Raw genomic sequence first — 23,988 nt, 5'->3', positions numbered from 1 at the left:
CATAAACGTACACATTTCTCAAATCGTTACAACCCTAACAAGCATTTCAAAACCCGTAACTTAATTTTTTCGTCAGTGGAGCCGTGTGAGGTCGCGTTCTTTTCAGATGAATTTTTTTCAGCGTATAGGATATGATCATTTTTGTGGATGCGCCGATGCCTATAATGTGTTAATTTTCAAAATATTTTTTTTCAGTGCAAATACAATTATTATTATTTTTTTTTTTACTTTTACTAAGTCTGACTATGGGACTTGATCCACTGATGAAACCCGAAGGGGCACATTTATTAGGATCGGCGTTTTAGGTCCTAATAGCTCTATAGCTGGCGGTGGATCCGCTGCAGTTATGCGCCGGCCTCTTCGTAACTTCGGCCGTGTGGAAGCAGAGAAAACGTTTTCTTCGGAGTATCTCTAATCGCACTGACCCGGGAATGAGGAGAACAGGTCGGTTTTATCCCATAGGGAACACTGCAAAAACTAAACTCTGGCGGAATAGCTTTTTTTTTTCCTTTTCCATTTCTACCCTCATTTGGAATTTTTTTCAGCTTCCCACTACATCGCATACAGTATTAAACGGGGCCATTAGAAAGTACAACTTTTCCCGCAAAAAACAAGCCCTCTCATGTCTATGTGAATGGGAAAATAAAAAAGTTACGGCTCTGGGGGGGGGGGGGAGATAGTGAATGGAAATAAAAAAATAAAAAATTGCCATGTCCTTAATGGGGGCTTCCAGGATTTTTTTTTTTTTAAGCGGTACCTGTGACCTGCCCCCCACCTCATCTGCTGAAGGTGAGGTGCGCCTCTGCAGCCAAGGACTGGCCTCAGAAGATGGAAGCCGGGGAGCAGGTAAGTGCAGGCTCCTCACAGGTAGCGCCTGGACAGGGAAGTAGCTGCCGACCAGTCTGAACGTGTCCGCTCGTAGAAGATTGACCCCCCTAACTGGGGCCCCGAGACCACCACAGACTGCAGCTTACAAAGTATCCCCCTACTGGAGGGTGCGCTGCCCTGTGTGGGGAGGACCCGCCGCCAGGAGTAGCTCCACTCTGGACACAACCCGCAGCAGGGCTCAGCAGCACACCTCAGCGCTCCCGCGGAGCACTGCATTATGGGAAGTGTAGTCCGCGCGCTCTGGGCGTTTACAGAGCTCAGAGCCGCCTAGGACTCCATCTCCCAGCATGCCTTGCTGAGCGCACGGGTAATGTGCTCCCCCTCCCCGTAGACTTCCTTTGTCTGTTCCTCCCGGAGCTGTGGCTCGTCCTCCTCAGCGGTGTCATGGCGACCGGAAATCCCGCTCAGGTACCGAGCGCCTTACGTATCTTGTTTCCCCTCAGTGTGGAGAAAGCGTCATGTATGTAATGTATGTTATATCCCCAGCGTCACCACAACCAACCAGAGATCCCCCCACAAGTGTGCCCCCCCCCCCCCCATAACAGTGTGACATCCACAGATCCCCCCATAACAGTGTGTCCTCCGCAGATTCCCCCCATAACAGTGTGTCCTCCGCAGATTCCCCCCATAACAGTGTGTCATCCACAGATCCCCCCATAACAGTGTGTCCTCCGCAGATTCCCCCCATAACAGTGTGTCCTCCGCAGATTCCCCCCATAACAGTGTGTCCTCCGCAGATTCCCCCCATAACAGTGTGTCCTCCGCAGATTCCCCCCATAACAGTGTGTCCTCCGCAGATTCCCCCCATAACAGTGTGTCCTCCGCAGATTCCCCCCATAACAGTGTGTCCTCCGCAGATTCCCCCCATAACAGTGTGTCCTCCGCAGATTCCCCCCATAACAGTGTGTCCTCCGCAGATTCCCCCCATAACAGTGTGTCCTCCGCAGATTCCCCCCCTAACAGTGTGCCCTCCGCAGATTCCCCCCATAACAGTGTGCCCTCCGCAGATTCCCCCCATAACAATATGCCATCGGCAGATCCCCCGTAACAATGTGCCATTGGCAGATCCCCCCCATAACAGTGTCATCCACAGATCCCCCCCATAACAGTGTCATCCGCAGACCCCCCCATAACAGTGTCATCCGCAGATCCCCCATAACAGTATCATCCACAGATCCCCATAACAGTGTCATCCACAGATCCCCATAACAGCGTCATCCACAGGTCCCCCCATAACAGTGTCATCCGCAGACCCCCCATAACAGTGTCATCCGCAGATCCCCCATAACAGTGTCATCCACAGGTCCCCCCATAAGTGTGTCATCCGCAGATCACCCCCATAACAGTGTGTCATCCACAGATACCCCATAACAGTGTCATCCACAGATCCCCCATAACAGCGTCATCCACAGGTCCCCCCATAAGTGTGTCATCCGCAGATCACCCCCATAACAGTGTGTCATCCACAGATTGCCCATAACAATGTCCCCTCCGCAGATCGCCCCCATAAGTGTGTCCTCCACAGATCCCCCATAACAGTGTCCCCTCCATTACAGTATGTGATAGGCGCCTCCTGGTGGTGGCAGTGTGTTACCGCACCATCCTGTTACACGCTTGCCTTCTTTTTAGGTTTTGCCGACATTTGATGACGTTCCGGTTTATTTCTCGCGGAGGCGTCTGAGCCCGTCCCAGAGGGATCTGTACAAGTCGGTTATGATGGAGAATTACGAGAGCGTGCTATCTGTAGGTAAAAACCTCTCTGACCTGACAGGGCCATTTATGGGAGAACTGGTACCGGAATTCATCTCGGGCAGCAGAACTTACAATCTAACGAGAAGGAAATGGCGCTGCAGTCACATCCTGTTATTGCGCTCCTATTCTGACTCTACCTACGTGAAGAGGAAAGTCCTAGCGAAACCGGAACAGTAATCGAGGAGGCCTGAGGCTGCACTACTGAGACATTCTGATTACCACAAGTCCTCTTCTGAGTTCTTTCAGGTCCATTGATGTCACCGATGCTACAAATCAATATCTACATCCTGCCTGGCTAGAATAGTGGCAGCTCTGTGTGTGGACATTGATGTGGATGGTGACACTTTTTGTATAGAGGCCTGTTCACACCTGCCTGCATTCCAAATGAGACTTTAAAATAGATTCCATGGGTTCTGATTTGAACAAAATGTTTTCGGATGCGTTTTACCTCCTGGCTGGACTCCAGTGCTCCACATCTCACAGGCCTTCTTGTTCCGTTTGCAGGTTACGAGATACACAAACCTGAAGTGGTGTCCAGAACTGAAGGCGGTCAGGAGCCATGGTCTGGAGATTGTCTGGAGGGTAAAAGCCAAGGTAAGAGATGATTTCCCACCCGGCCCAGGGGTTCGTCCTAATACGTTTCCAGTCTGTAACTAGTCTTGTTTATGTTATTTAGTGGAGACTCTGAAGACAGAAGATGAAGCCACCAGTGAAGTTCTTAAGGTTGAAGACCTACGCCTGAATTATGAAGAAGTTACTGATCTCTTGGGTGTAGAACAGTCTAACGAGATCCAGTTACCATCTCCTCAGGACATAAAGCCTCATATTTGTAGCCGCTGCGGTAAAAGCTTCAGTTGTTACGAGGCTGTGGAGAGACATCGGGGCTTGTGTGAACAACACCATGAAGATGTGACCAAACTGCGTAAAACCAGCCAAGGGCAGAGGTCGTTCCACTGCTCCGAGTGCAAGAAGAACTTTGCAGCACGTTCTGCTCTTCTTAAACATCAGAAAACACATTCCGGGGAGAGACCCTACAAGTGCTCTGAATGTCACAAGGCTTTCAGCCAGAGTTCTGCTTTAACTAAGCATCGGAGGAGTCACACCGGTGAGAGGCCTTATTCTTGCACCGTATGCTCGAAAGGCTTTATCCAAAAGTCGGACCTGGTAAAACACCTTCGCACCCACACTGGGGAGAGGCCGTATCAGTGTTCCACCTGCCAGAAGAGCTTTGCGGAAAGTTCTGCTTTAATCAAACACAAGAGAACGCACTTTACAAATCGTCAAAACCAAATTAAACGGGTGGAGATGGCTGCAGAGTCTCCTAGGAGAATCCAGAATGTGGAGGACAAGAATGGAGCCACTAATTCTCTGTACACGTGTGCAGACTGTGGAAAGACGTGGAAGCAATGGTCGTCCTTCCTCAGACATCAACTGATGCATTTGAGGGAAAGACCCCACAAATGCGCACAGTGCAGCAAGACCTTCATCCAGAAGTCTGACCTGGTGAAGCATGAGAAGACCCACACTGAAGACCGGCCTCATCAGTGCACGCAGTGCAACAAAGGCTTCATTCAGAAGTCCGACTTGGTCAAGCATCAGCGGACACATACCGGGGAGAGGCCGTTCCAGTGCGCTTACTGTCAGAAGACATTTGCAGAAAGATCTGCCTTAGTCAAACACCAGAGGACGCACACAGGGGAGAAGCCTTACACATGCACGACCTGCGGGAGAGGCTTTTCTCAGAAGTCTAATCTCATATTGCACCAAAGGATTCACTCTGGAGAACGTCCTTACAGCTGTTCTCAGTGCGATCGGACATTTATACAAAAGTCGGATATGGTGAAGCATCAGGGAGTCCACATGAGGCATCAGGGTTTATCCATCAACCCTGCAGAGGACTCCAGTTCTTACAAGTGTAACCAGTGCGATCAGAGCTTCAGTCAGTGGTCTGACTTTCATAAGCACAAGCTGGTGCATGGTGGTCACAATCTTCTCCGATGTCCTGAGTGCAACAAGGACTTTCTCCTGAAGTCCGATCTCTTAAAACATATCTGTAGCCACATTGGAGACCAGTCCTGTTCCCAGAGCTTCGTCCAGAACTCAGCCCCCCTTAGCTATTGTAAGACCCAGATAGAAGAACGCCCTAGCACGTGTCAGGTTTGTCACAAGACCTTTGCTAAGAAATCAGCTTTAATAAAGCACAGCCGAATTCACACGGGGGAACGGCCGCATAAATGTGGTCTGTGCGAGAAAGCTTTTATCCAGAGGTCGTCCCTGACTAAGCACATGAGGAGTCACACGGGCGAGAGGCCTTACGCCTGTGAGCAGTGTGGGAAGAGCTTCATTCAGAATTCAGATTTAGTCAAACACCAAAGAATCCACACTGGGGAGAAACCCTATCATTGCACTGAATGTAACAAAAGCTTTACCGAAGGGTCTTCTCTGGTGAAACATCGTAGAACCCACAAGGGGGAGAAGCCCTATAAGTGTCCGCAGTGTGAGAAGACTTTTACTCAAAGCTCAGACTTAATTAAACACGGTTTGGTTCACATTGTAGAAAACCCACCGACTGCCACTGCTTTTCATGAGATTGTCATTGTAGACCCAGAGGATCTGAACAGCGGTTCAGTAGAACAGAGTTACCCCTATCGATGCACAGAATGCCCCAATGTGTTCCTTAATAGACCAGTTTTTATGAAGCATCTGAGAACACACAATATGGAAAAACGTTACCCATGCGGCAAGTGTCCCATGAGATTTGTTCAGACCTCCGACTTAGTAAAACATTTGCGAAAACATACTGGAGAACGGCCCTACCATTGTACACAGTGTGGTAAGGGCTTCATTCAGAATTCGGACTTAGTAAAACACCAAAGAACCCACACAGGGGAGCGTCCTTTCAGATGTGACATGTGCAACCGTGGCTTTGTTCAGAAATCCGCCCTGACAAAGCACATGAGGACCCACACTGAGAAGCCGTATAGATGTGAGCACTGTGGCAAGTGTTTTATCCAGAACTCAGATCTGGTGAAGCATCGAAGGATCCACACAGGAGAGAAGCCGTACAGATGCCCAGAATGTGACCGCAGCTTCACAGAAGGGTCGTCGCTTATCAAACACCGCAGGATTCACAGTCGATTGCAGCCCTACTTGTGCAAAAAGTGCGGAAAAAGCTTTAGTCAGAGCTCAAACCTTCTGAAACACATGAGATGTCACGGAGAAGAAAAAATGCAGCTAGCCGATGCACCTAAGAAGAACGCAGCAGTCATCGTCTCTGAGGCCCTCAGCCATGAGGTGCCCTTAATGCATGGGAAAAAGGGAGGTGACAGATCATTTCTGTGTAGCGTGTGCGGGAACAGCTTTAATCACAAGTCAGTCCTCATTAAACATTTACGTATCCACACAGGAGAACGGCCGTACAAGTGCAATTTGTGTGTGAGGAGCTTTATCCAAAAATCAGACCTTGTGAAGCATTACCGCACACACACGGGAGAGAGGCCATACCATTGCCAGGAGTGTGGACGAAGCTTTGTCGAACAGTCTGCGTTATCGAAACACCAAAGGACTCACCACAGAGCTCAGGTGCTTGTGGATGATAGTGCGACACAAGCTTGTGTGGGACCTCAGCACCAAATCACCTACTGGGGAGAATCAGAAGATGACCCTGGGAGTTTGATACCAAGGTTTCATGTCATCAAACAAGAAGACCATTTTCCGACCATTCGGCCTATGGGCGGCTCAAAAAGTTTCTCCTTTAAGGTCAAACACAGGAGAAAAGCGACAAAGGCACAGTCGTACACCTGTCCAGAATGCAACAAGACGTTTAGCCACTGCGCTGTGTTCTTAACCCACCGGAGAACACATGGAGAACAGCTGCATATCTGCAAAGTGTGCGGCAAGAGAGTCAGCCAACGATCGGCACTGGTGAAACACATGAGGCGACACACCGGAGAGAAACCCTATAAGTGCCCGACGTGTGCAAAGTCTTTCATCCAGAACTCGGACCTGGTGAAACATCTGAGAACCCACACAGGAGAAAAACCGTACAAGTGTGACCTCTGTGAGAAACGCTTCATCGACCGGTCAGCGGTTGTGAAACATATTAGGACTCATACTGGAGAGAGGCCCTACAAGTGCCAGGAGTGCGAGCGAGGATTTGTCCAAAAGTCTGACTTGGTAAAGCATACGAGGATGCACACAGGGGAGAAACCCTATCCGTGCTCCTCGTGTGACAAAAGATTCAGCTCTCGATCTGCCTCCTTCAGACACCAACGTATGTGCTCTGTGGGGGCTTCCTACCAAGACCCCGACCTCTTCTACCCCAACATGTTAATGTGGGAAGAGCAGCCATCTCCTGATGCTTTTCCTAGAGACTCTTCCAGATTGCAGATGGTGTCAGGGGTGGTCGTATGACTTCAGACTCTGGTCCCAACGCATTTCAGTGACTGAGCCTGTTACATGTGAACATTAGGAGGTGTAAATGGTGCAGACGCCACTTGTTAAATAAAACCTTTATCTGAAGTTTGAAAATAAAAGTTCACAGAAAAACTGATCACTAGTGAGTAAAACTTCATCTGTGGTGGTTCAGGTGCGGAAATGAAGGGGCAGAAGCCCTCAGCTGAGCTGCCAAGGCTCTCAGTACTGACAGTAGTGGTCATGGGGGGCGGGGAGGTCTGCACACTTCCCGTCATTCATCCCATTGGTCAGCCTCTTACCCACCTGACATGGCTGATAACAGGGTGCAACGTATTATACCCACCTACCCTACAGTCACTCTCTCCAGAAACAAGAGGTAGCAGCATCTCTGAGGTAGAACGTGTTTATTTCCGATTTACAATTTGCAGCCTGATTGCACTTTCTAGAATAACCCTGTTAGCAATGTGTGGGGGGTGAGAAGAACAATCACCCTCACCATCCTCATCTTGGTTTGGTGCTTTTGAAGATTTTCAAGAAAACTTAGAGGCGACATAAAAAATAAAACCTAAAAAATAAAATAAATGTATAAAACAGGAACTAGAGCCGTACGTATTCAGGTTAGACCCTGTGTCCTCGCGGGGGAGGTGGGGAATATGCTGCAGATTGTCACGCCAACATATATATATATATTTATACACACACACTATACAACATGGACACTATAAATACAGGGGGCGCACAATATATCCAGCCATGGTCACGAACGCGCTACAGTCCAGTCTGCTTGCCCCCTACACAGGAGCGCCCTCTGCAGGAGTGGTGTGGTCACCGCACGGCTCATCCAGAGATGATTGAATGTGGAGGAAATAGAGACGTATCCAAGCCCCCGATACTGCACCGTCCTTCACCACACATGGAAGCTGCGGAGGCTGTAGAGCGGCTGCTGCTGTACCTGCAGGGAAGGAGGTGATGCATGACATAAGACATTTAAAGGGGTGCGTGGTGGGAATTGTTAGTTATGCGATTCCCTACAGTTGTCTTATCGCAATTGTTTTGTTCCCGGCTGTTAACCTATCAGACTATACAGGATTGGATTTGAATGGTTTGGAGCCTTACTTTTCCTGGTACAGAGCTCCAAATACCCTTCTTCCCTCCGCACTCAGCGAGATGATAAAATTCTGTCCACCTGCAGCCACCACTAGGGGGAGCTCACTACATACGCACTGAACGCGGTAATGAATCTGTCTGATGTGAGCTCCCCCTAGTGGCTGCTGCAGGCAGACAGAATTTTATCATATAACTGGCTGTTTGAGGCAGGGGATTTGGTGCTGTGTATCAGGAAACTGTTACAGGTGCATCTCAATACATTAGAATAGCATCAAAAATGTATTTCAGTTCAAAAAGTTCTTATATATTCTATAGATCCATTATACACAGAGTGATCTTTCATATTCTATAGATCCATTATACACAGTGATCTCTCGTATATTCTATAGATCCATTATACACAGTGATCTCATATATTCTATAGATCCATTATACACAGAATGATCTCTCATAGGATCCATTATACACACAGTGATCTCTCATATTATATAGATCCATTATACACAGAGTGATCTTTTATTTATTCTATAGATCCATTTTACACACAGTGATGTCATATATTCTATAGATCCATTATACACAGAGTGATCTCATATATTCAATAGATTCATTATAAGCTGATCTTTCGTATATTCTATAGATTCATTATACAGTGATCTCTCATAGGATCTATTATACACAGAGTGATCTCTCATATATTCTATAGATCCATTATACACAAAGTGATCTTATATTCTATAGATCCATTATACACAGAGTGATCTCATATTCTATAGAGCCATTATACACACAGTGATCTCTCATATATTCTATAGATTCATTATACACACAGTGATCTTTTATTCTATAGATTCATTATACAGTGATCTCCCAGGTAATCTATAGATTTATTATACACAGTGATCTCTCATTATATAGAATAATTATACACACAATGATCTTTTATTTATTCTATAGATCCATTTTAAACACAGTGATCTCATATATTCTATAGATCCATTATACACACAGTGATCTCTCATATTATATAGATCCATTATACACAGTGTGATCTCATATTCTATAGATCCATTATACAGAGTGATCCCTAGTATATTCTATAGATTCATTATACAAATGTATAGAATATATGAGAGATCACACTGTGCATAATGAATCTATAGATTATATGGGAGATCACTGTGTATAATCTATAGAATATAAGTTTCACTTTTTGAACTGAATTACTGAAATAAATACATTTTTCGATGATACTGAGATGCCCCTGTGTAAACACTATAAAAAAAATACTACCAACCTGCCTTCAGTACTTACTGGGCCCAGGACACCATCTGTCCCAATCTGCTACACCGGAGGCTGCACCACCTCAAGCCAGATCCACAGGAACCATTTGCTGCTGTACTGGAACATCTCACCAGTCCAATGTAGGATTCCTCGTGCGGAGAGCGCCCCCCTGTGGACAGAAGATTTCAGCTTTAGAAATGTAGGAATCACTTCACTGAACCAATTCAGACTTTATCCCCTTATGTCCTCCATTGGAAACGTTGGCAGATCGACTGTCCCGATCATCCGACAGCCCAGCAAATCGCTAACAGATTCATGGATCAGGCACTCACTGGCTTACTGGAGACTTGTGCCGGCCACTCCCATCTCCAGATGTGCAGCAGCTGGGGTCCGGCCGCCCCTGTGGCCCCTCCGCAATCTCCACAATTCTGTTATTGCATGTATTTGTAAAACCTTCTCAGATTCACAGTTTTTGCCGGTTTCCCTTTGGCCGCCGAGCAAAGTCAGCCCCAATTAAAAACTGCTGCAAAGACACTTCTCTCCCGCTGCCGTCACTTCTGCTCATCGTCATGACGGAGGCGGCTTCAAGTTTCTGGAGGAAGAAGATGGAAATACAGTATATGTATACTCCTATTACAGGTCCTGCTGTATACCTATAGATACAAGCGGAGGATCAGGACACTACCGTGAGACGATGTACTCTTAAACCACCAGCTCCCGCTCCAGGCCTGCCCGCTGCCCCTGGGCGCTGGGGTAAACGTTGGGACTCCCTTAAGAAGCTTCTCCAGACCGCTAATATGTTCATTGACGGCAGGAACAGCTCTGACATCACTACCCGCTCTGCTGCTGCTCGATGCCCCCGGGTCGAGCGGTTTGTCCAGCTTGCCACTTGGATTCTTCGGCGAGTTAATGGACCATCTGTGATTTTCAGCAAGAGGCGGATTCAGAGCAACACCTGTGGAGAGGAACCAAGAGGGGACATGAGGGTCACGATCAGCAAGAAGCAGACACGTCCACAGAAAGCAAGGCAAATTCGTCAGGTCTGTAAGTACGGCTCAGCTGGCCGCAGTATGCAGTGTGTAAGGCGCCATCGATACCCGTGGTATCGGAACCGTATCAGCATCCACATGTGAACAGACTAAATCTTGTTGCTTTTACCAGTATGACTTGGCTTCCGGGCCATTTCTGCTTTGGGTTTGGTAGGCGTTTCCTCCTCTTCAGTCAGATCAATCAGCTGGTTACTGGGAATCCGACTGCTGCCTGGAAGTCGGGGTCTGTAACCCACTGGATGTACGGACCGGGTACTGGGCAATTCTGTGGGTCGGCCAAGAGAGGGACCTGTGAGAAAGATACACATGGTTTGTGCTACCCGATGTCCTCCCCAATCATCCTCCCAGGACCCCAGGCTGAAACGTCTGACCTGCACCGACACACTGTAACACCATAAGCTTTATTAACATTAAAGTAAACCATAGGTTAGGTGACAAATGTATGATCGCTGGGGGTCCGACCGCTGGGAACCCCAACAGATTGGTAGTGCTCATGTCTGACCAGCACTCCATTCACTTCTATGGGACTGCTGAGTACAGCCCTCGACTCTTCTTCAGTCCCATAGAAAGGAATGGAGTAATGCATTTATACAGGGACCCTCCATTCTCGTTATCGGTGGGGTCTCCAATAGTCTGAAGTTCTGAACCCAACTGGTCGCCTAATAAGTGTTTATGGGCCAACCCCTGCAATTAAAGGTTTACGGAGCAGGTGTCATTCACAAAATTGGTCCCCCTGGCCCTTTAAACCAATGCTGATGCCTTTACCTTCCCGGATTTTCTGCCTTCTCTCCTTCTCCAGGGCCGCACTTCTGTTTTTGCTGCACACGGGTTCCTCTTCTTGTGTCAGGTCGATGCAATGGCTGCTGGACGAGCTGCGAGAGTCATTACGGCCTTGTAAGAAAAAAATAAATAAAAATACTTTTACAAAACTTCACAAATGTGCAAAAATGCAGCTTTCTTTGGTTCTGTCACTTTCTACACCAAGTCAGCTACATTTATTACATAAAATAATCCGCTAATTGTCCAAATATTTGCAGATCTCCAGTCCCCTGCTGTACATGTCACCCGTCCTCTCTCCTGATGCCCCCGGTACCCATCCCCGGAGGTGGCCATTCTTGCCCAGAACAAAGGTTCATATTGGGGTTCTAAGCAAATCTCCCTCACGTATAAAGATGGCAGACTTGAAGGGGTTAATATTCAGTGCGGCTCAACCCCCACTTGTTGATGTTTGGGGGGGCTCCACACCCTGGCACCCCATAGGGTCCTGCTGCCATCAGCAGACCCGGTTCCATAAGGGGAGATTCCAGACCCGGTTCCTGTGGATGACATTTTGGGAAGGACTTACTGGGTACAGCGATGGCGGCCGTTCTCTGCCTTTCAGTCGAGCATTTTTGTGAGGTCTCGCCTGGGGATAGAAAGCAGGGTCAAGGCTTCCTTTATACACATGCTGAATCTTACAGAAACGCACATCACGTCCTTCCATGGAACGTGGCTCAAGGGAAAAGAAGAAGAGCAGTTGCCTATGGCAAGCAGGTTCCAGTGGCCCTTTTTCAGGGGTCCTGTTTTATTCAGCACTAGTTTTGATTAATCTTCCTCATTACGTATGAAAAGGGGTAGATCCTGTGACCCCAAGGTAAGAGCGGAGGGACGACGTTAGGCTACATGCACACTATAGTAAAAAAAAAAAAAAGTTTGTTAAAAACGGATAAACTGTACATTTTTAACAGATTCCTTTCTGAGAAACGGATGTTAAAAATGAACCCATTTAATTGTGTGGGGTCAGTCGTCAGTAAAATACGGACAAGATAGAACATGTTCTATTTTTTTACGTCCATTTTTCACAGACGGTCAAAAAAACTGCCATGTGAATAACCCCATAGACAACCATCGGTCTCAAAATAGACGTGTGATGGCCGTTAAAAAAATGTACATCGCATGTCCGTCTTTGTGCATGTAGCCTTAGGCTTACAATATGGAAGCCACCCCTGTAAGACTCCTTTCCTGTATTGTATGGGAGCCTTAAGCTCTGGTGGGGGGACCTGGTCTCCATCCTAACTGGTGCAGTCACTACTGAGGTTTTAGGTTTCGAGTCGCGGTTATCATGGAAATAGAAATGACGCATCAGAACACGACAAACCCTCATCGCTGCGCTCACGTCGGCTCTTCATCGTCAGTCCTGCATCACTCTCGCTGGACACATTGCTGGCTACCGTCATGGGGCTCAGACAGCCGGCATCAGGGACCCCATCAATCACGTTCCTCTGTCCGCTGAGGGTAGAGGACACGACATCTGTGCACGGAGGGAAAGGGGGATCAGTCACCGGTCATACAAAAAGAGCAATGGAGGAAAGTATGTATAGTCTAGACCAGGGGGTGCACAATGGTGTGCTGCGTGGTCCTAACTAGGGATGAGCGAATCGACTTCGGATGAAACATCCGAAGTCTATTCGCATAAAACTTCGTTAGAATACTGTACAGAGAGAGCGCTCCGTACAGTATAAGAATGTATTGGCTCCGATGAGCTGAAGTTATTACCTGCGAAACTTTGGATAATAACTTCAGAAATTAATTTCTACTGTTAAAAAGCTTTTATGATTGCATTTTACTCATTTTGGACTAAAAATATATATTTTTTTAAATACTGAGCCATTCTGTCACAAAGGGTTAACGGTTTGTCTAGGTGTGTGAATAGTGCTGATCACCTAATAGCCATTATCTCTAATTTACTAAGAGGTCATAAACACCACAATCTTATGGCTATACTGAGTGTTTATAATGTCAGAGAGCAGAGATGAGGAGCTGACAGGGGCAGAGAGAGAATTCAGATCCCTCTATTACAGCATCTCAGGTCTGTACCGAAAAAAAGGCTCCATATTTGTCATAAAGACCAATTTAAAAATAGATTTTTAACTCAAAATGATTATCTTGCAATAATATATAAAAATGGCCCCCAAAGGTGTACATGGCCTTTAATTTTTTCTTTTATGTTATGTTGCTATACCTAGTGCAAGCCTGAGGGGGCGCTGTATGACTGGTGACCTCTAAATGATTGCCTGTGTCATGCTGCACCCCCTCAGGCCCCGATAACACAATTAATAGAAGTATATGTACACCATACATTTCTGGTAAGTGGGGTCCATCTTTGGGGTCCCCATATCAGGAGGCCGCTCCAGAGAGGAGGATATTACTCCAGGAGGAGACTGGGATCGGCAGAGTTTGGTCGGTAGTGTATGTTTGGAGAGCAGAGGAGGACACCCATCTCACCCTGTGCCTGAGCGTCGCTCCTCCGCTGGATGGACACCTCTGGGACGCCCTCGCTGACCGGGGTACTGACTGCAGAGAACGGGCTGACGCAGCTCATCTCCGAGAAGCCGTTCACCACTCTCTGGAGACCACTGAGAGCCGAGTATGAGGAGTCTGGTGAGAGGAGTAGTACAGCTTAGTGTGACCCCTACTGGGAGATGCAGATCATGTGGGTGGGAAGCAGAGGGGCGACCCATAATAAACAAGGATTTACATCCTGATCAGTGCATCTCACCCCGTTCAGACAGCCATTTTCCAGTGTCACACAGGAAGTGACTGGTGACCGACGCCGGAGGGGAGCCCAGAATATGGGGTGACACAGCTGTGGTCAAAGGACAAAAGATATACATGAAGATGTATACAATCAACCTGGATAGAAGACTGCTAGACATGGAAGGTATGTGGTCTACAGTAGCTCAGCAAGGCAGGCGTGGCCCGGGGAAGCACAAGGCTGGCGTGGCCCGGGGAAGCACAAGGCTGGCGTGGCCCGGGGAAGCACAAGGCTGGCGTGGCCCGGGGAAGCACAAGGCTGGCGTGGCCCGGGGAAGCACAAGGCTGGCGTGGCCCGGGGAAGCACAAGGCTGGCGTGGCCCAGGGCAGCAGGCAGGGCAGCAACCACAAGTGGTGTACAGTGGCGCAGCAGCGACAAACATGGTCTAGACTGACAGAACAGCAGACGTGGCCTAGAGATAGAGACCAGCAGAACCATGATATTGCTATAATGTACTTACCTTCGTCCTCCTGGCAGGTTTTCCTCCCAGGTAGGTCCCTCTGGCCGTTGTTGGGGGTGCTGTTCCTGACAGCTGTTATAGGACTCACGCACTCTTGCTCTACAAAGCCATGGACCACCTTCTGCAGGCCACGAATAGCAGCTATTGCCGCTTCTCCTGCAGGATATGAGACATGAGGATAAGTACGAGACCGACCAACTTATTCAATAAGAAAAGACAAACTTCTCACCATTCTCAGCAGAGCAGGCGCTGGCTGCGACCCCAGCAGCCTCCCGGGGCGATCGCCTGACACTCTCATGGAGTCGGGAGGCGGAAGCTGCAGAGAGGATTCCATATGTCACACACAAACAGAAGCTCAGGGCACAAAGAAAACTGCAGGACACAACATTTCCCTGCAGAGCAGCACTCCGATACAAGCAATGTCTTGTGAAGAGACAAAAGAAACCCCCCTTTATCAGCACCAAGATCTGCAGCGCAGAAAGGGTTAAACTGCTAGGATCTGCATTTTCTCCAACACTGTCCATTAGGGTGGAATCACAGCCGTCCTCCGTGGTCGCAGCAGCCATGTCTACTCACCTGTCAAAGCCTCTTTGGGTTTCTTCAGTCCAGCCCCGTCCTGGACGCCGGTGACGGGGGGGGCAGCTACTGCGACGAGGGGACTGACTGATCCTAGTTCAGCAAACTCGCTCACCACCCTCTGCAGCCCACCGATGGCAGAGTATGAAGGGTCCACTGTGGGGGTCAGGAAACAGAAGCCATCAGCAGGCTGATACCTTACCATCAGGACGGGAGGCAGGAGTGCGACCACTTACCGTTCTCCGAGGACCAGCTCGTGTCATCGCTGTACACAGAGTCCCCCGATGCAATGGTGCTGTCGTTCAGCTCCGCCTGGAAACCGGAATCTTCTAAAAAAGAGAGAAGGCGCAGGAAGGGGTTAAAGGGGCTTCTATACCGTTTCGTCATTGTGTAATAGAGCGAGGCCTGACACACTGCGACAACACCTTGGACAGCACACTCTATTAACCCTTTCTAGCCATGTTCTATTCTCACCGTTACAGGAGGAGAGATAATTCGATCGGTCCATTCTCCGGGCCATGGAATGTCCGACGGCGATACTATACATGGCCCGGGACGGGTTACTCGACTCCACGCATGGGATTTCCTCCATGAGTCTCATCAGCCCAGTCAGGTGGACGTTAGTGGCCACGGGTCCTGCAAAGAGGTTAATTCTGCATTTAAAAAAAACAAAGGGTTTTGGAGCCAGCGCTAAATTATCAGGTCGGGGACAAACTTTAAGTGTTCACCCTATTTCACATCTTCCAAACAGCGGCAGTTTGAGTGTGGAAACCATCAACAAGCAGGCATAACATTCTGCATCAGGAGACTTCTCCTCAATCCGCTGTGCCCTAAGGAAGGGGGATTGGGCTGACCTGATTGTTTTGGGACATCAGGACTCTGCGGCGGTGCTGTCCACTGTCTGGACGGCTCCACGCGAGGGTTTTCATCTTTTTCCTGTTTCACTTTTACGTCTTTCACTTCAGTAGTGACTCCTGGAATAAAAAATAATTTATTTTTTTTAGAAACCGGCGGATCAGAGGCCTGAAATCATGAGCCGCTCGCCGCGTCCGTGCGTTGATGGTCACCTTGTGTGCAGGGGCGGCCCAAGTCTGGTGGAACATGTATGGAAGAAATGGGGCGGCAGCCGGGGATCCTCCTCACGCAGTTCATGACGCTCAGCAGATGGGAGCTCCCAATAGGCTGATCTGTATGAGGAGAGCGGGGGACACATGTTTAGCAGCCTCATGGTGAGGGTGACCCCAGAACCTGTGACGGAGGGGGCGCAGAACCCACAGGCAGCGGACATCCAGAGGACATTCTCCATGTTATCACGCTCACACCACAGCTTTACAAATGAGACCTACCCTCACTGGGGGCCCTGGGCAGCTCCTCGGGGGGTCTCCACAAGTCACGGTGGCCGGGAGAACAGCTGCTGACTACACGGGAGGACACTTCCAGGGCGGACCTCTTTGCACCACTGAATACACCAGTCCGACAGGACAGATCTGAAATGTAAAGGCGATAATTAAAACACAGCGCCCCCCGAAGCTCAGGAACAGGATACGAGATAAGTATCTGATTGGTGGGGGTCCGACTGCTGGGGAGTCGTCCCTCTGAGGTGGTCGAGCATATCGACTTAACCCCTTATTTTCATTTTGAAATTTTTTATTTTTCCTCCTCATGTTCCAATAGCCATAACTTTTTTACCTTTCCGTTCACATAGCTATACGAGGGCTTATTTTTGGCGGGACAAGATGCATTTTTTAATTCCACCATTTAATTTACTATGTCTTGTATTATAAAATGGGGGAAAAAAAAATCCTTTGTGTGGCAAAATTGAAAAAAAATAAAATAAATTACACCAAGGTTTTTGGGGTTTTGACATCACAGTGACACTAAAAATCACCTTACGTTCTAATTCTGCGGCTCAATACAACTTGAACAATTCTTTTTTTGTTTTACTACTTTAAAAAAAAGAAAAACCTCTTAGAAAAATAAAAATCTTCATTGCATCGCTATATTCTGACAGCCATAACTTTTTTTTATTTTGGTCTACAGAGCTGTATAAGTTATTTTTTTCGTAACGAACTGTAGTTTTTATCAATACCATTCTTGTAGTACATACGACGTTTTGATCACCGTTATAAAAATTTTTGGGGGGAAAAAAAAAAAAGGCAAATCGCGTGTTTTGAAAAAAAAAAATTTTTTAATAGTTCAGACAATTGCGGATGCGGTGATACTCAATATGTTTATTTTTTTATTGATTATGTATTTTTATATGTAAAAATAGGATTTTTTGGGCTTACCTGTAAAATTATTTTCTCGCTGAGTTGATTGGGGGACACAGAAGACCATGGGTGGGAGCTGTGCCCCCAAGGAACTCAGCGAGAAAAGGATTTTACAGGTAAGCACAAACAAATCCTATTTTCTTGCTCGTATCATTGGGGGACACAGAAGACCATGGGACGTTAAAGAGCAGTACCATGGGGAGGGAACAAGACCAGAACGAATCCAAAACCTTTCATAAGGCCCCACACAGAATTGCGGGGGAAGGACACCAAAAAAAACTTAAAAAATGGGCAGGAAGGCCAGCCAGAGAGCGGCTGAATACACAGAGGCCCCGGCGGGGCAGAAGAACAGCGAAGAACAGCAGCACAGGGGACATATGCCACAAGCTTAGGAGACTTCGGAAGAAGTGGAGAGCATAAAGAATATCCACAGACGGACCAGAAAGAAAACAGGTCAGTCACCAGAAAAAACGGTGATACCGAAGTGATACCCAAGGATCAGTACCCCAAGAAAAAAAACACCCTATAGCAGTGTTGGCGAACCTATGGCACGGGTGCCAGAGGCGGCACTCGGAGCCCTCTCTGTGGGCACCCTGGAAAAAGTCTATGGCACACTAATATGACTTAGCTTTTTCCTGCCCTTCATTAGCGCAGGGCGCACTATGAACAGCACAGGCAGCGCACTGCAGGCAGGCAGGCTATTATAGCTAAATGATAGAGTACATGGAAGATATACGATGTTTGACTGTAGAATTCAGGTTAAATTACCGTGTTGGCACTTTGCAATAAATAAGTGGGCTTTGGGTTGAAGTTTGGGCACTCAGTCTCTAAAAGGTTCACCATCACTGCCCTAGAGTGATCAACAGACACGACATGGCATGAGAAAATAAAAAAACGAACTGAAAAATGGTGTCTGGTAACTGAGGGACAAAGAACTGCAGACGTGACGAATCTAGCCCCCCCCCCCATGGGTGAAGAAGTAGGGGTGCCAGAAGGCAACAACCCCAAACTGCATACCTGCCAGAGGAGAGGAACACTTCAGCAAGACCATGAACAAGTCAGGGCTGGAGAACCTGGGTGTCTGACATGACCATGGCCCACAAGAAAAAGATCTCGAGGGAGAGAAGAGACACAACGGAACAAGGCATTGAAACTGACCCAAGAAAATCACGGATTAACCTGGTAGGAAATGAGAGTCCTCCGGGACCAAAAAACACGTCCCTTTCAGACCTACGGCTAAGGGTTTTGCCTCATAAGAGGTTTCCCAAAGGAAAATGACAATGTGGGAAGCAGAGGTCTGTAGAGGAGAGAAGCCGCCTGATACCTATGGAAGGCGGCCCGGACTGGCAGACCTAACCCGGAACTAAAGAAAATAAATGTAGGGCGCTACACCAACAGATAACCAAGGAGCCAGGTGCACTATCCCCCGCCAATAAACGGACAAGTATAAATTATATGGAAAGGAAGGCTCTCAGATAGCTGGTGTTTTACCAAAGTAGGAAAATATTAATTTATTTAGATAAAATGACCGCACTATTTAAACATTAAAGGGGTTCTGCGGTTTATTTAAACTTATGATCTATCCCCTGGATAGATGAATCAGCATCTGATCGGCGGGGGTCCGACACCCGGGACCTCTGCTGATCAGCTGTTTGAGAAGGCAGCGGCAGTAGCGCCGCGGCCTTCTCCCCGTTTACCGCAGGCCCAGTGACGTCACGACTAGTATCAATGGCCTGGGCGCGGCTAAGCTCTGTTCACTTGAAGCTCAGGCCAGTGATGCTAGTCGTGACGTCACAGGGCCTGCGGTAAACAGCGAGAAGGCCGGGGCGCTACTGCCGGCGCCTTCTCAAACAGCTGATCGGTGGGGGTCCCGGGTGTCAGACCCCCGCCGATCAGATGCTGATCATCTATCCAGAGGATAAATCATCAGTTAAATAAAAATGCAGAACCCCTTTAAAATAAAGAGAAAATGGTGTACCTGTCTTCATCTCTATCTGTGACCTGTAAGGATTCTGTAGGGGTATAACAAGTGGCCTCCCCTACTGTCTCCGGCTCCCGCAGTCAGCCGGCTGCTATCGTCTCACTGCGCATGCGCCGGCCATTTCCATCGCGCGCGCACGTCTGAAGCCAGTGATCACGCTGACGACAAGAATCGCCGCGCATGCGCAGTGAGACGATAGCAGCCGGGAGCCGTAGACGGGATCGCGCAGTAACAAGGAGTAAGGGGCGGGCTTAGCTTGACTTGAAGCAAGGAGGCCGCTTCCCCCTTGACTACAAGCTGGCTCTGAAGATAGCGCGAATGGAGATTAAAACAGCGTTTTTATAAAGTGTGCAGCAACCGATGGAGGAATGAAACACGTGATTATGGACACACCGGGGGCTGCTGTAAGGTAATGATGTCGGTTTTATATGTGCTTTGGAGGTGACAGGTTCCCTTTAAAGAAAAAAAATTACCTAGTCCAAGGGAACAGGTAGAAGCGACGTCGATGTCTGAAAACATGAAGGTTGTGTAAACCCGTCAGATAGTAACGGCCGCCACTGCGGAACCTCTCCGCCAAAAGAAGAAGAGGAATGTACAAAACGGCCAGACAGGAACCAGAGATGGTAGAAATACTGCGCCAGGAGGGGAGTGTCGAACGCCACAAAAATCCCAGAAAAAAAACTGGGAAAGGAAACAATCCTACCAGCGCAGGCACTCCACAGCAGAAAGGGGGCATACGATAACCCAATGGCTATGGACACAGCATCTGGGGGAAGTGCAACTACTCGCCCTGCGGGAGGGGACAAGTAGAAGAGGCTGATGCGGCTCAGTAGAGAACCAGTATTAGTGATGACAATAAGGACAGTACGACCGCTCTACCAAGCGAGGGAACAAATGCAGACAACTCACATGTGCAACCGGATAAGTGCATACCCGAACTCCACCAGGAGGTAACGCTGGTGCCGTCACCGTAGCAGATGGTAGAGGCGATGCACTACATGTGAAGGGAACAAGGCGCTAAGCCAGTGCCATAGAAATCGGTAGGTTATACCAGGTACAGAAAACCGTACTAATGCCCACCAGGAGTGAACAAACCCATTACCTGCAGCATGGCTCGGTATGGGCATTTGACCAGCGCCATATGGAATAAGTGTACCCCTCAGGCCCCGTCTCAGGAACACCATACATACCATGCTTGGTGGAGCTACCGCACCCAGCGATGGCAGAACAGGGGCACAGTGCCAACTGTGGGAGAAGGAAAAGTAGACACAACCACAGCTACGATGAGCGAGGAAGTTCCACCCCCAAAAGGAGAAATGTTTTGTAGAAACCACACGAAAAGCTGGGGCCGATACTCCATATGGAGGAAGGGTGTGTGGCAAGAACCCCGATGCCGCGGCCACTAACAATGATTCCTGAAGCCAGAACACAGTAAGTGCCGCCATCTGAAGAAGGAACGCAAACATTCTCCCCGGGAGGGAGTCACACAGCAGGCCAAAAATCTACGACCAGCCCAAAACTGCCGTACCAGCACCCGTGGCCTCACCAGAGGAGGGACTCCACCTGAAAATGAGGTCAATCAGCAGTAGCCACCATGAATTGGTGCTAGCGTATACTCCACCTGAGAAGGAAGAAAACTGGCACCCAGTGAGTGTGGAGGCCGAGCGCGCCAAGAAACAGCAACAAAATCAGAATGCTCCCAATAGGGACTCAGGGTGTATGGAGCGGGCCTCTGCAGTGACCCTGCTCCATACACGGCAGGTGCCGGCTGTTTCATACAACCGGCATCCGCCGTGTATGGAGCAGGGTCACTGCAGAGGCCCGCTCCATACACCCGGGGGCACATAACGCCGTGTATATATTGGTTAAGATTAATGGGGTTGTGGGGAAGCAGCCAAGCGCTACACTGAGCTGAACAGAGCACCAGCAGCCATGTGCGTCCGCTGCTCCGTTCACCCACGTATCAGACACATCCCCTATCCAGTGCCCCCACAATTAGAGCACCGTAATAGTACATTGCGTGTCCTGGTACTTTTATGGCTCTGCTGTGGCTCCTACTCGTGCAGTCCTAGCCCATGCACTGTACCACTGTACCCGCCATCTTACCTTCAGAGTGGGTTCTCTTCACCCCCAGTTCTGCCCTCCGGGGCTCCTCACTGCTGTGGGTCACACCGCGGGACTGGATCTTTTCCAGACACTTCCCCAGGGCAGACAGCCGAACGTGGCCCATGGGTGACACTGGAGCATCTAAAATACAGGAGTCATCAACCCTAAAAACCAGCACAAGCAGCCCTCCACCACTGGAATGACCCCCATCTGCTCACTCTCTCTGCTCGCCCTCGTGTCTGAGGTCTTCGGCTCTACCCCCCGTAGCTGGGCCGCTCCATTGGTGACGGCTGCAGTGAACGGATTAGGCTGAGGTGCTGCGATCGTAGAGGAACCGCTCGCTCTGCTGGAGGCATCTGTAATAGAAAAGGTATCATTTTCCGGTTCTGCTTCCACCACAGGATGAATAATTTGCAGCGTTGCAGTAAAGTTACCTGCACAGACTCTGCTCATATCCGTGACCCATCTGGTGGTGGACAATGTGCCGCTGAACGGACGTGGGCGGCTGGTGGTAATCTCCCTCAGGCAGTTCACTAGTCTGTGTAAGGGGGAGCTTCCCAGGGGTGCATCTGTAGAAAGAAGGAAGGATGGGTGTGGAGCAGGACTGCAGTGTAAAGCATGGAGAGACAGAACGACAGCTCGAGCCTGTGATGAGACTTTACAGACAAGAACTACCTGCAGGGGATCTCAGGGGAGAAGCCGCCAGCCTCCAGTGCTCCCTCTCTGCCTGCAGGACTGTGGAAGAGGATGGCGGCGTCTGGTAAACTTTCCTCCCATAACCAGGGGAATCCGACAAGTCTCTATCACTCCCAGAATCCTCTGCAAAATAAAACCTCAATCAAAAAGTGTTCTGCTTCTAGTACTAATGAATATACTGCAAGCTGAGCTAATGATAAATCTCCACCAGCAGAATAGTGAGTGCAGCTCTGCAGTATAATACAGGATGTAACTCAGGATCAGTACAGGATAAGTAATGTATGTACACAGTGACTGCACCAGCAGAATAGTGACTGCAGCTCTGGAGTATAATACAGGATGTAACTCAGGATCAGTACAGGATAAGTAATGTATGTACACAGTGACTGCAGCAGCAGAATAGTGAGTGCAGCTCTGGAGTATAATACAGGATGTAACTCAGGAGCAGTACAGGATAAGTAATGCATGTACACAGTGACTGCACCAGCAGAATAGTGAGTGCAGCTCTGGAGTATAATACAGGATATAACTCAGGATCAGTACAGGATAAGTAATGTATGTACACAGTGACTGCACCAGCAGAATAGTGAGTGCAGCTCTGGAGTATAATACAGGATGTAACTCAGGATCAGTACAGGATAAGTAATGCATGTACACAGTGACTGCACCAGCAGAATAGTGAGTGCAGCTCTGGAGTATAATACAGGATGTAACTCAGGATCAGTACAGGATAAGTAATGTATGTACACAGTGACTGCACCAGCAGAATAGTGAGTGCAGCTCTGGAGTATAATACAGGATGTAACTCAGGATCAGTACAGGATAAGTAATGTATGTACACAGTGACTGCACCAGCAGAATAGTGAGTGCAGCTCTGGAGTATAATACAGGATGTAACTCAGGATCAGTACAGGATAAGTAATGTATGTACACAGTGACTGCACCAGCAGAATAGTGAGTGCAGCTCTGGAGTATAATACAGGATGTAACTCAGGATCAGTACAGGATAAGTAATGTATGTACACAGTGACTGCACCAGCAGAATAGTGAGTGCAGCTCTGGAGTATAATACAGGATGTAACTCAGGATCAGTACAGGATAAGTAATGTATGTACACAGTGACTGCACCAGCAGAATAGTGAGTGCAGCTCTGGAGTATAATACAGGATGTAACTCAGGATCAGTACAGGATAAGTAATGTATGTACACAGTGACTGCACCAGCAGAATAGTGAGTGCAGCTCTGGAGTATAATACAGGATGTAACTCAGGATCAGTACAGGATAAGTAATGTATGTACACAGTGACTGCACCAGCAGAATAGTGAGTGCAGCTCTGGAGTATAATACAGGATGTAACTCTGGATCAGTACAGGATAAGTAATGTATGTACACAGTGACTGCACCAGCAGAATAGTGAGTGCAGCTCTGGAGTATAATACAGGATATAACTCAGGATCAGTACAGGATAAGTAATGTATGTACACAGTGACTGCACCAGCAGAATAGTGAGTGCAGCTCTGGAGTATAATACAGGATGTAACTCAGGATCAGTACAGGATAAGTAATGTATGTACACAGTGACTGCACCAGCAGAATAGTGAGTGCAGCTCTGGAGTATAATACAGGATGTAACTTAGGATCAGTACAGGATCAGTAATGTATGTACACAGTGACTGCACCAGCAGAATAGGGAGTGCAGCTCTGGAGTATAATACAGGATGTAACTCAGGATCAGTACAGGATAAGTAATGTATGTACACAGTGACTGCACCAGCAGAATAGTGAGCGCAGCTCTGGAGTATAATACAGGATGTAACTCAGGATCAGC

General features: G+C 48.3%; 2 protein-coding genes across 9 annotated transcripts in view; one reads left to right on the top strand and one right to left on the bottom strand.

Moving 5' to 3' along the window:
• Nucleotides 1-1,230: 1,230 nt before the first annotated feature.
• On the top strand, nt 1,231-7,192 carry LOC122938323 (zinc finger protein Xfin-like). Its single transcript, XM_044293761.1, has 4 exons — nt 1,231-1,296; nt 2,518-2,635; nt 3,145-3,234; nt 3,317-7,192. The coding sequence occupies exons 1-4, from the start codon at nt 1,273-1,275 to the stop codon at nt 7,051-7,053; spliced, it is 3,969 nt and encodes a 1,322-aa protein (XP_044149696.1). The 5' UTR covers nt 1,231-1,272; the 3' UTR covers nt 7,054-7,192.
• Nucleotides 7,193-7,431: 239 nt separating this feature from the next.
• LOC122938321 overlaps nt 7,432-23,988 on the bottom strand; it is a 56,970-nt gene continuing 40,413 nt past the window's right edge. For 3 of the 8 annotated variants that reach the window (XM_044293756.1, XM_044293753.1, XM_044293755.1), the window contains exons 20-41: nt 22,139-22,282; nt 21,898-22,032; nt 21,682-21,819; nt 21,464-21,604; nt 16,453-16,593; nt 16,174-16,293; nt 15,961-16,080; nt 15,581-15,742; nt 15,343-15,435; nt 15,107-15,262; nt 14,760-14,846; nt 14,531-14,686; nt 14,035-14,121; nt 13,761-13,913; nt 12,634-12,786; nt 11,842-11,901; nt 11,262-11,387; nt 10,606-10,785; nt 10,133-10,402; nt 9,780-10,039; nt 9,478-9,616; nt 7,432-8,008 (exon numbers count right to left, since the gene is read on the bottom strand). In XM_044293756.1, coding sequence (XP_044149691.1) covers nt 10,032-10,039; nt 10,133-10,402; nt 10,606-10,785; nt 11,262-11,387; nt 11,842-11,901; nt 12,634-12,786; nt 13,761-13,913; nt 14,035-14,121; nt 14,531-14,686; nt 14,760-14,846; nt 15,107-15,262; nt 15,343-15,435; nt 15,581-15,742; nt 15,961-16,080; nt 16,174-16,293; nt 16,453-16,593; nt 21,464-21,604; nt 21,682-21,819; nt 21,898-22,032; nt 22,139-22,282 — 2,630 coding nt within the window. In that variant the 3' untranslated portion in view covers nt 7,432-8,008; nt 9,478-9,616; nt 9,780-10,031. Of the gene's footprint in view, nt 8,009-9,460; nt 9,617-9,779; nt 10,040-10,132; nt 10,403-10,605; nt 10,786-11,261; nt 11,388-11,841; nt 11,902-12,633; nt 12,787-13,760; nt 13,914-14,034; nt 14,122-14,530; nt 14,687-14,759; nt 14,847-15,106; nt 15,263-15,342; nt 15,436-15,580; nt 15,743-15,960; nt 16,081-16,173; nt 16,294-16,452; nt 16,594-21,463; nt 21,605-21,681; nt 21,820-21,897; nt 22,033-22,138; nt 22,283-23,988 lie in introns of all 8 variants that reach the window. The other 5 variants (XM_044293758.1, XM_044293757.1, XM_044293754.1 and 2 more) reach the window with 5 other exon arrangements.

Source organism: Bufo gargarizans, chromosome 5, assembly GCF_014858855.1.
Source record: "Bufo gargarizans isolate SCDJY-AF-19 chromosome 5, ASM1485885v1, whole genome shotgun sequence".
Classification (NCBI taxonomy): domain Eukaryota; kingdom Metazoa; phylum Chordata; class Amphibia; order Anura; family Bufonidae; genus Bufo; species Bufo gargarizans.
This window is presented reverse-complemented; position numbering and strand designations above follow the sequence as displayed.